We start from the raw sequence: 12,493 nt of genomic DNA, 5'->3' as shown, positions 1-12,493 counted from the left end.
TCCATCTTTACTGTGTAGGTTCTGCCCTCCAAGGCACTAGGGAATGTAACCAAGCCTCTTCCTTCTCAGGTTAGGGAATCGGGATCAAAGGTCACAGGGATTTTAATGGCTCCCTCTGTGTGAATCACCCGATCAGTTTTATTGATTCAGTGTCGATGGAGTCTAATTAGTTTTCTATGAAAACGAAGAACTTGGCCTTTGACCTTTCTTTCTGCCAGCAAGAATGTAAATCAAAGGGTGTTGTCATGCACTATTGATTCCCAGTTGCACTTGAGGGGAAAAGGAGGCAAGCACATGAGTTAGGCCTGACAGCTGCAGGCCGGGGTGTCATAGTCCTCTTTTGACATGTATCTGAAAGAAGATGAATATTCAAAAGGGGAGGGGAGGAAGCAGCTTTCTATGTAGGAACAGGGACATCCAGCCATTAAAGAGTCAGCAAGTTGGAGAGCTAGCTTTTTGGACATAGACTAGTGTTTAGTACTAAATATTTGACTTTCATATTGCCAAGGCAGGGCTAAATCACACAATCATGAGTTCCTCCATTTCCAAAGAATATCCTGAGTATATTCTGGGTTGGTAACAAAGCTAGAATCCTTTGATCTCTATATATTGTGCATAAATACAAGTGTTTTCCATTTTGCATAATTTATTCTACTAAGAAAATACCAATAGTAGACTGGACCTCTCATTCTATATACATTTTTGGCTTTGGAGGTCTCTTAATTCACTTAATTCACTTAATTATCTCAACCAAATCTAGTCCCAACTATGGGATAATAATGCTTTTTTGAAAAAAAAAAATAACCAGCATTTATTTAGCTTGCTACTTCAGGGGAACTGACACAACTGCCATACCAGACAGCACTTTCAGATGATTCAAACGAAAACTGGGCCATCAACAGCATTACAATAAAAATGAGATCTTCACATTTCTCAATATTACACAGAACACAGAGGGATTTGCTTCTAAATAAAACAGGAAGGGTTGTGCTATGAGGATCCTTCAGAACAATTATTTCACACTGATTGGAAATCCCAGTCCACTTGAAGTTAGAAATGGCTGAGCCAATGTTTTACTAAAGCTACTAGCACACTAATCCAACAGATAGGTGCTATAATAGCAAAAGGAGTCTCCTTCAGTCCAGCAGAGAATGACTCTAAAAATAATGGTTATTGCAATGTATATTTGCCTCACCCAACTGTCAAGGGGGTAAACATCCCTTGTTTAATACCTTATTTAGATGCAGTGGCTCTGAATTAATAAGTTTTCTTTAACATGATGAAACCTTGGGAGAACGATTTGTGTTATGGGTATCCTGTAAGCTGGCCTGCTAAGCCACAGAGAAACATATGCAAACTTTATGAGAATCGGAGGAGGCAGTTGGAATTATTGCTCAACCAGGGGTCAGTTTTCTCCATTGATAATGTGATGCCATGTCTACCATAACTTTAATTACACAGCCCATGCCCATTCCAGCACAAAATGCAACCCCAACTCCTTGATACAGGGGTCTATCCTCCTGCCCTTCCCTCTCAATGACTACTGATTCTGGAACAAGATTACGGATTCTATATTTACATCAACATTTATAAAACACAGGAATAGGAAAAATATACAATAAAATCACAGCAACAATAAATTCAGGGGTTTGCGCTCGGCCTCTTCTTTACTAGGGCAGTAAAGAAGTAAACACCCTTCTTCCTGATGTAAGCAAAGGCAAACAAAGTTCTTCAACATAATGGTCCCTACTACCGTATGGGGAGACATATCCTTGCACCAGCAGTCAGTAACTTGGTCCTCCAAGATCCTGAACTTGGACCATTGTGCTAATCATGGCTTCTTCACCTTCTTGACAGATGAGGAACTGGAGGCAGATTCCCTGCGCTTTCTCTGTTCCAACAAGAAACAAATAAGAAGCAGAAGAGGAATCGTATCTCAGGCAAAAATGTCTTGATTCAATTAAAAACCTTTCAAAACAAAAATCACATATATTCTGGCAGAAAATGCAGGAGAAAGCCTTACATGTAGACCCTAAGCAGTTAAAAGAACACTACAGATGGATTACAAGCTTACTTGAGGCTACCCCAAGAACAGGGAGTTAGTTGAACATTATAGTGACATGAAAAAAGGACAAACACAATTCTGAGAGACAAAGCCATAGCATGAAAAATATAGTTACTTATGGCTTGTACATATTGGATAATGGAAGGAACATATGACATCAGCTTACTTAAAGATGGGACACTACATATCTGGCAGGCACATAATTTCCTTGGCTGATCCATGTTCTCCCCCTTAAATAAACTGCATTTCCAAAGGATACAGGAATTCTACTTCCACTGCCCTAGGAAGGGCTTGTAGACATTTCATTTGGACTAACAAATATCTAAAATAATATTTAAGTTGCTCAATAGCTTGAAATTAAGAGGCCAGTGGGAAGAAACTGAATAATTTATTGATACAACCAAGGAATATAGAGCATCTTAATGAATGAATGGAAATCATTTTGTAAAGAAAATCAGTGATTGTAATCAAAAAGAGAAGAAATTTATAGCAGTCCTTCGATCATTCGTTCATTCCCACCTAGGCTTGTTTTAAATGTCTGCCATATAAATGATTAAGAACTTCAGTAAATAAACCCCATTCTCTCCCAATTTTTTCTTCCATTCAGTCATGCCTGATTTTTGAAGACTGCCTGGACCAAGTCCCTGCAGTTTTTCTGATGGTTTTTCTGAAATGGTTGGCCTCTGCCTCCTTTCTGGGGCTGAGAGAAACTGGCCAGCCCAAGGTCACACAGTTGTCTTTATGCCCAAGGTAGAACTAGAACTCAGAGTTCCCACCCTTATCCCTTAACCACTATACCAAACAGGCTCCGTCTTATGGATGAGAGCACCTACTTCTTAGGAATGCACAATCCTGTTCTCTGAAAGAGCAGGCTCCTGGTGGACTCAACAAAGCAGCCTTTTATGATTTTGTTGTTTAAGTGGTACCTGCTAGTATTTGAGGAAACGAGGTCAAAAGATAGGCTTTAAATAGCCAACACAACCTGAAAACAAAGGCATGGAAACTTCAAAGCTACTCAGTGAGGCTGCTGAATTAATGGGGATGAGCGCATGTGTTTGATAATCTTGATGTGGCAAAAGAGCGATCTTTCAAATATGTCACAAAATTCATATCAATCACCTTCCCTAGCTTGGCTTTTCCTATCGCTATGGGCGAAAATGAAAAGCGCTTAGAAAAAAAATGTTCCACGTTACAATTTACAAGAATCTGGAAGCCTGCCTCGCTGTTAATGGAATTATTTTAAAATGAGAATACATACATTCCCCCCTCCCGCCATGACAGAGACACACATTTTATGGAGACACACGAGTGAGCTTTTCTAACTCCATCCTGAAAGGAAAGATTTTTGATGTTAACAATGTAACTTTGCACTTTCAAGTAGGCTCAGAAAACAAGGAGCCAGCAGGAGTTCAGATAAAGGCAGCTTAAAAGTCAAATGATTCTGACTCTGAACCCAAGACTTCTTACAGACAAGGTCTTTTCGTTTCCCCATTAATAGGCTGACTTGTGAGCCTCGGAACAAAGAAAGCTGATGTGAGGAATTCTGAGGAGAGTCAACTCATTATGGATGGGCAAGTAGAGTCTGAGTTGTGCAAATCAAAGGCCCTAATCTGGAGTAACTGGCTGTACTTGTGCTTGGAACTAATTTGTTCCAAGTTACAACTCACCTTTTGCCCCTTCAAGGCCCAGAGCAATATCCTTTCTGGGTCAGCTGGAATGAGGGAGAAAAAGACCATTGGGAACCACCCATATATAGTGGACCTTGCTCCCAACTAAAATATCTGAATCCTTCTGGGGGAGGAAAAAGTCACCCTCAAAATGTTGACCTCCAGCAGCTGAAATCACTGACAGCAACCATGTATGGCTTAATTTGAGAACACATGTCACCAATTGGTTAGGAATGATTTCTTTTAAAAGTTTTAGGTTGGAAAGGAAGTGTCAAGTGAAGAGAATAAGAAAAGCTATGAACCAGAACTTTTAGACAATATAATCCACATAAATTCAAATGCCTACTTCAGATACTGTCTGCACCGGGATGTCTCCACTCAATGCATCTGATGAAGCAGACTGTAATCCATGGATATATGTAGCAATAAATATCTTTGATAAAAGAAGGATTTTTGCCCTGTTTTGCTCAGAAGACAAACAACTAAACATCTGGAATCCCAATCATGCCATAAGTAAAAGATTCAGTTCATAACCACCATCTGTCCCTGAACATTTAGCAATGTGAACTATGCTTTACTTCTACTACTTAAATTCATTGTACAGATTCATCTGGAATCCCAAAATTTAACCAAGATAAGAACCCATTGCCATGGCCATCATACTCTAACCCAGGGGTGTCCAACCTTGGCAATTTTAAGACTCGTGGACTTCAACTCCCAGAATTCCTCAGCCAGCTTTGCTGGCTGAGGAATTCTGGGAGTTGAAGTCCACGAGTCTTAAAGTTGCCAAGGTTGGACACCCCTGCTCTAACCATAACTAGCTCCCCTGTTTAAAACATGGCAAAACATTTGGACAATGGCTTTGGACAGTGGGACTATCATCAGTAACTTGAGTTAAGGGATAAACTCATGTCCATCAACCAACAATATCAATATATATATATATATATATATATATATATATATATATATATATATATATATATATATATATATATATATATATATATATATATATATATATATAGTAACTAAATAAATAAAAAGAAAACAAATAACTAAATTCAAAGGGCAGACTTGATGGACCACTACGTCCTTTTCTACCATCAGCTTTCTATGTTTCTATTTGCTCATTGAGATTTATTTCAGTCAAATGTCTATTCACTCAAATCTTATGAAATTATACTGTCAGTATTCAGGTAATCCTCATTTAGCAACCCTGACTGCAAGTGGAATCTGTCATTAAGTGATATGATAGTTACGTCAAAAAGCCATATGACCCCACTGCTTAGAATTCCAACAGTCCAAGCTGCCATGGTTAAACAAGACCTTATGAGTCGTTAAATGAGGATCTTGTGTCACCACAATTTCTAGCTTCCTGCCAGTTTCACATTGACTTTACTTCTGGGAACCCCATAGGGAAAGTCATAAACTGCTATCATGTGATGCAGGACATCACAACAGCTGTAATATGAGGTTGTAACTATCACTTGTAGTAACTTTCTCCCACACCAATGCATATTCTTTCTAAAAGAAAAAAACAAGCTGGTTTCAATATTAAGAACTGGCCATCTCCTCAGTCAGACTAGGTGCCAATCTTACAGAAATAAGTAGTCCAAACAATTGGGACTCATGGTGCTTACCTAAAGTAAAGCCCAAAATATATGTGAAATGTGGTAACCCTCTGCAACATGCTATCTAGGTAGTAGTAGAATGGATATCCATGGAGTATTCTTTTCCGAAAATTCATAAAGGAGAATTCCTCTCTACCCTCCAACCAATGTATGCCCCTTCTCTCCATCCTGAAAAGAACAACGAACCTTCCTGAGCTGCCCGCTTTTGTTGGGTGGAATTTCTTTCCTTTCCAAAGACAGTGTAAAGTGGTCACAGTGTGAATGCGCTTGACCTTTTGTCTTGAACTAATCTAATTGTGTTGCCTTTGTGTAACCAGCTGGTAAAGGTCAGAGCTGTATTTAACAGGGGGTAGGGCGCTTTAGGTACCAAACTTGCCTTGCAGTGAATTAACTTGATTATATTTCTTTCAAATACATCACAGTCCAGATCATGTTAACCCTCTTGGTGCTATTCTCTCTGTTCCTATTCCAAGTCCAGAATGAGAAATAGAAAATTGCTATACAGAAAAATGGTTCTGTGTTGGATAATAAGAACTGATTATGAGATTGGCTAAAACCCAGGCATGGAGGAGATTTTGAGTTTCCCAAAATCAACAAGGCAGTGGAGCTCAGCAAGACGGCTTAGACCAGGGGTGTCAAACTCAGGTCATCATGACGGCATCATGTGACGTATCAGGACTCCCCCCCCTCTTCGCTAAACTGGCCATGGCTGTGGCCAGTGCATGACACATCCAGCCCATGGGCCGGGAGTTTGACAGGCCTGGTTTAGACCATTCCCAGTGTTGACTTCTATCCTTCCCCTAAGAATGAGCTTCTACATAAAATTCCAATTTAATCTCTAACATTTTGTAAAGGCTGTGGCATGCCATTAGGCCAACGCGCTGGATAGCTGCACTACAATGAGCAAGAAGGGAGTAATAGCTAGCTGACTAATAGCCTGATCACAAATGTAACTTAATAACTCACTGACCCCATTATAATGAAGTTTGTATCTTAGAATTTAAACTTAGCAGTTGGAGATTTAACAAAATGTCAGTTTAAACAGCAGGGTGATGAAGTCCTAGATTGAATTGGGGGGGGGGGGGGATTTGGAGTACACTGTATATACCGAGTGAAACATCCTGGAAGTCTGTCCTTAAGAAAAATGTCCATGTCTCGTCTCTCTATGATGCCATCAGATAAACCTGGCTCCAGGGGAATGATGACTGAATGTCAAATTGCTTCCTTCTTGGGTACACAAGAAACAATGGATGGAAACTAATCAAGGAGAGAAACAACCTGGAATTAAGGAGAAACTTCCTAAAAGTGAGGACAATTAACTTCTGAGGCTTGTCCCCAGAAGTTGTGGGTGCTTCATCACTGGAGGTTTTTAAGAAGAGACCGGACAGCCTCTTGCCGGAAACGGTACGGGGGTCTCCTGCTTGAGCAGGGGGTCAGATTAGAAGACCTCCAAGGTCCCTTCCAGTTCTATTCTGATTGATTGTATATCACCTGAGAGTGCAAATAAGCTTCTTTCCCAAAGGCCCCCAAGCATCCTCTTATTTCAAGTGGCTTCCCAAGGCTGTATCTTCATATGCTAAAAACCAAGCAATGGCAAAAAAATAATAATAATAATCTTCCGAATAACACTCACAGAATTAGGTGTGAGGGGTGCTCCCACCACATCAATGATCTGCTCCTTGCTGTCACCCTTGCCTTCTTCTGTGCCTGACTGTCCATCGGGATGTGAGCCGCCGTCTGTGCTAGGTCCTGTGCTACCTGCTTTGGCTAGTGCCTCATAGCGGTGGCGCAACATCTGCAGCTCATATTCACAGTTTGCAAAGGCTTGCTTGAGCTCATATAGTAGCACCAGATCACTGCGCAACTCGTTGAACATCTGAACAATTTCTTCTGTTGGCATCGGGTTCAAATCTAGAGAAAGCAGGAAAAGAAAACTACGTGAGGAAGACACAGAACCTGTTGTCAGCTGTGGGGTTGCTGTAATCTTATTTTATTCCTAGTCAGATACAGGAACAAACCCAAACTCTGTTGCCCAGATCATTGGACATATAAGGAATTTGCCTTCGGATTCTTGCCAAGCCTCAACAGTGTGAGAAGAGGGTTTAGTCACCGGTCCACCTTGTAAGGAAGGCCCTAACTGAACACTCAGATAGTTCATTATTCAAGGTAACTGCTAGAGCAAAGTGTTTCTAGACTCAAGGAGGTTGCTATTCTCTGGATGCAAAGGTGGCAAAATCCACATCCAGCCTTGACACAGCCTTGTGCTTTGGAGGAATTGACAATATTCCAGATAGACCAAGGGTCTTCAAACTTGGCAGTTTTAACACTTGTGGACTTCAATTCCCAGAATTCCTGTGCTAACATGACTGGAGGAGGAATTCTGGGAGTTTAAATCCACAAGTCTTAAAGCTGTCAAGTTTGAAGACCCCTGAGGCAAACCCTTGTGCTGACCATGTACGATCTGTCCAAAATGAGAGCTGCGGGGTACCAAAAGGGGGACAGAGATTTTGGGGCAATGGTCATTCACTTTTTCCTAAGTATTTTTCCCTATATGATGAGACTTACCTCCTTAATTCCATGACTATTCCATGACTTCTGATGCCTTAAAAGAACCCACCCAAGAGAGAAAACGACAAAGACTGTTCAAATTCTTTTCTACTGGAAAGTTTTTTTTTTTTTTAAAGAACGCTATGCATCATCTTTTGGTTTTTACCCCTTCTTTTTTTTTCCTTAAACAAAATACGTATTATTTTCAAATCCATTCACATATAGCGTTATTGAAGGAACTGGCTGTATTACTAGGAGGAAAAAATAGCCCATCTTGACTACAAAGACGCTGCTCCACGGGTCTCTCCCTCTCCCTCTCCCTGCCCTCTTTACTCACCTACTCCGAGTTCCATCAGCATCTGCTCCAAGGCTTTAATCTTCTTCTGTCCCACGGAGCTTGGCAGTTTCATCTGGAATACAAAGGTAACAGCCACACAGCTCTGAGCTAGCCCTCACTCACAGCCGCCTAGTTCAAACGGCATGGGAGCTTTGCTTTTTATAGTGCACAGGGAAGAAAGCGAACCAAAGAAAGAAAGAGAAAAGGGAAATCAAGTGCTGAGAACCGGAGGCAGAGCGAAGGCCTGAAAGTTTGCAGACTAGGGCCAAGGGCAGGGACTGAAAAGGCTGCTTGCAAGGGCTTTTCAGTTCTCTAGGCACCAAGATGCAGAGATGTACAGCTTTACAGCTTCCATGGGTGACTGAATTAACAACAAAAGTTCTGCTCCGCTTGGCACCCTCTCCTGCAGTGCCCTGACCATCAAAGAGCTCAATTACACAGTAGCTAATGTGTGATGCTGCCCTACTTTACTTGCTCTTGCCAGCCTGATTAGGCTCACGCACTAACAGACTTCCTTCTTCCTTTACCTGCTGAGCCCAGAGCCATGGGATGCATTTACAGAGCCAGTTTTCTAACAAAAGATGCAAAGAGTCACAAAGCATGTACACTCTTACTCAATTCATAGAAGTGTGGGCATACATTCACGTTACAGCCAAGTTAGGGCATAAAGTAAGGGCTGGAAACCTACGCTTGGCATGAGATCATACTTAGCAGGACCGTCGTGCTACAATTCGATGGATAGGGGCTCCAAAAAATGTTGAAGAGAAGAACCTAAGTATAAAAACAACTGCAGATGACTCAATGGCTCATTTTTAGATGTTAATCACTACTGCCCAAATCTCTCGAAGTGGCGTAGTTATTCCTTTGGAACTTAATAATTTTATAGCTCAAAATTTGGGAAGGCTCTGGAAGCAATTTTTCTACCAAACCTAAAAGATCAGTGCACTTCAATATGGTCTACCTTTCTATCAATCATAAAGCTCACATCCTATGAACAATCAGCCTGTTGAGTATTCTCAGCAAACAACACTACAGATTGTTTTATGGAAACTACTGGACTGGTTAAGATGCCAATAAAGTCTTGAAAGAAAAGATGACTGGATTCTAACCATGTCAGTCTACCTGGAATTGGTATTGAAATACACAAGCTTGTTCGAGTTGTCCCTACAGGTAGTATACATGGATTTTAAATCAGTCTTTTATTGCATCTCTACAGAGATGCTCTAGATGAAGTTTGGTACCTTTTCCATTAAGCCATAATTACTTCTGCTTTTTAACCAGCTTTATAGTAACATTTCTATGATCAGATGTAACTTTCATGAACTGCTATCTGATATAATACAGACAGCAGAATAGTCTAATCCTAATGTGTTCCAACACCATCATTATTTAAGGTTTGCATTTATTCATCAGTTGCAGACTTTGATACTTTCAATTTGATTGCCCCAAACTAGCCAGCAAATATATTTCAACTTCATGTTTCAAATTCCATTTCAGAATTGGGTAGCATATAAGTTTTTTTAATTATTCCAAAGTTTTATAGCAATAAGTAGAGTAATCTCTATTTTAGTTACGCACGGTAGGCAGGAATTTCTGCCCGTTAATTAAAATAAGACCAAAGTGAAGAAAATGTCTTCAAATCAAACATGACATATAGACATGAATGTCATAGATCTAGTTACAAATATTTGCAAGGAATTATATTCTTTGCAACGGGTTTAAGGAGAGCACAAGAATGCCCATTGTAGCACAATAGCCATAGTTATACTTTCCTAACGAAAGGTGGACATTATATCTCAGCAGCTATCAAAACCATAAAACCCCAGCTCAACTGCTGTCTCAGGTCTGTTCTTTCCAAAGTGGAAGAGGTCTAATAAAAAAATTATCTAGGCTCTGTTTTAATAGCTTCCTGTGTGACAAATTCAGCATCACAACTGGAAGCAGAACTGGGGATGAACCTAGAGCTTCAATTTTTTTTTTAATCAATTACTGATTTAAGCTAAGCTTATTCATCGTAAGGTTCATAATTTCTCATTTTGCTTGATTATTATCATTCCACATGGCATAGCAATGTAACATCTAACTTTGTTTCATATAGAATTTCATCCAATGCTTTATTACCTTTGAGGTTTGAAAAGGCTAAACAAAGCATTAGACAAAACAACATGTCAGTAAGATCATCAACCACCTGTTAAAAGATATCACCTATCCCAGTGGAGTTTTGAATCTTTCCCAACCAAGCACATACCTAAGTTATAGGGCCTGTATTAGCATGCCTTAATATTGTGTGATTGGCAATCTAAGAAGGCAAATAACAGTAATATATGGAGGACTTCACTTGTCATTATAGTGCAAGAGAAATTAAGACTTTAATACATATTTTATTTTAGTATTTATTTTAGCAAGGTCATTGTGCTGGCTGTATTATAATATAATATCCAGTCCTGGTTGTACTCTAGGAGTTTTCAGTGCAGCAGTTTGAGTTTTGCATATACTCAGACAGTACCCAGCATCAATAGCCCTGCCATACTTCCAGCCCGTTATATTTCAAATTTTGGGGAGAAAGAATCTGAAAAACTTTGCTACTCATTACTCTTTGCTCTCGTCACAGATATATTTTGGAACTGATTCACAGTTGCATCTTTCATAGTTATTCTTGGAACAAAACACAAAAGTTCTACTGTCCCCACATTGCACAGGTTTCATATGAATGGACCAGTACATAATAGTTACATCATACTGAGAAGGGAGTGTGAAAACCTCCTAAATCCTATGTGGATTCACACAAGCGCACAATTACTATCACAAAACGCCAAAAATGAGGCCAAGTCCTTGGGATTCATGCTGAACCTCACAATGAGAAAGGATAATGGCTGCTGCAGCATGCCACTTTTACTTAAGAAGCTCCATCTACAAGCAGAATTCGAATTATCTAGGATTCCAAATTCCCATGCTGAGAAGGGTCTTTTCATGCAAATCATTTTTCCCAACCTGGAAACAATGCAAGGAGAAATGGGAAACTGGGAAGTCGAGGCAGAAGCCAATGAGCTTATTCTTGTTCTGCCTTCCGATGAGATGGGGTGTAGAAGCAGAACGCTGAAACAGGGGGATTGGTTAATCTAATTTAGGGATAGATGCAGTACAGATATGCGTAGCTCAGTCCTGTGATCAGCTGCAGCAGAATAAAATGTTTACTTCTGTTGGCTGCAACGAAGAATTTATATAGATTTTATATCTACATTCTTAAACTCAGGCTGGCTACTTTCTAGCCAATCCTTTGACGGTAGGAAATAATATCCTCCTGATGTGTGGGCTTCTCTCTCTCCCTGTGTGTGTGTGTGTCCATCAATCTCTATTTTTTTTTTTACATCTCTCCATTTCCTGCCAGGCTCTCTTGAAGTGTGGCTTGAACTTTGTGAGATTCTCCAATCTTCTCTAAACTAAATGGCAGCATCCTAAAGACGGCAGCAAATGTCAACAATGCAATGTGAAAGCTTCACTTTGTATCGCTTTGTTTGATTATATTATTCCTAACCACTTAAATATGGGAACACTGGTATTCTTTTAAGGAAATGCCATAGCCTCATAAAAACACTACAGGTAGCCCTCGACTTACAACAGTTCGTTTCAACATTATAGCGGCACTAAAAAAAAAGTTACTTATGACCGTTTTTCATACTTACAACTTTTGCAGCATCCCTATGGTGACGTGATCAAAATTCAGACACTTTGCAACCAACTCATTTTTATGACGGTTGCAATGTCCCGGGGTCATGTGATCCCCTTTTGCAACCTTCTGACAAGCAAAGTCCATGGGGAAGCCCTATTTGCTTAACAACCATGTAAGTAAATGAACACCTGCAGCGGTTCACTTCACAGCTGTGACAAGACAGGTCATACAATGGGACCAAACTCACTTAACAAATGTCTCCCATAACAACATAAATGTTGGGCTCAATTATTGTCATAAGTCAAGGACTGCCTGTATTTTATCTTCATATCCCATTGGAAGGTCTAGCCATGCACTGACCATTTGTCTTCTTTCGCTTCCAACACTAGGGCCCAGTTTCATTACGGAGCCCTCTAGCTCAAACAGGAGTTTAGAGCATTGGTGTATCAAAGCCACCATGAGAGTGAGTTACAAATTCACAGGAAGTTTCAAATTCAGAAGTTATTGATGCCATAGAATGTTAATTAGGCTTTTATCTTACTTTTTGCACAACTTTGGATATGTTCCTTCTTG

General features: G+C 40.1%; 1 protein-coding gene across 2 annotated transcripts in view; it reads right to left on the bottom strand.

Annotated features, from left to right (window-relative positions):
- Positions 1 to 783: 783 nt before the first annotated feature.
- Positions 784 to 12,493, bottom strand: part of DMAP1 (DNA methyltransferase 1 associated protein 1) — a 39,510-nt gene continuing 27,800 nt past the window's right edge. For both annotated transcript variants that reach the window (XM_026665737.2, XM_087960152.1), the window contains exons 10-12: positions 8,251 to 8,323; positions 7,000 to 7,277; positions 784 to 1,891 (exon numbers count right to left, since the gene is read on the bottom strand). In XM_026665737.2, coding sequence (XP_026521522.1) covers positions 1,832 to 1,891; positions 7,000 to 7,277; positions 8,251 to 8,323 — 411 coding nt within the window. In that variant the 3' untranslated portion in view covers positions 784 to 1,831. The remainder of the gene's footprint in view (positions 1,892 to 6,999; positions 7,278 to 8,250; positions 8,324 to 12,493) is intronic.

Source organism: Notechis scutatus, chromosome 3, assembly GCF_049901735.1.
Source record: "Notechis scutatus isolate UNSWTSFEM ecotype Mainland chromosome 3, rNotScu1.2, whole genome shotgun sequence".
Lineage (NCBI taxonomy): Eukaryota > Metazoa > Chordata > Lepidosauria > Squamata > Elapidae > Notechis > Notechis scutatus.
The sequence above is the reverse complement of the archived record's forward strand: the minus strand, read 5'-3'. Positions and strand labels throughout refer to the sequence as shown.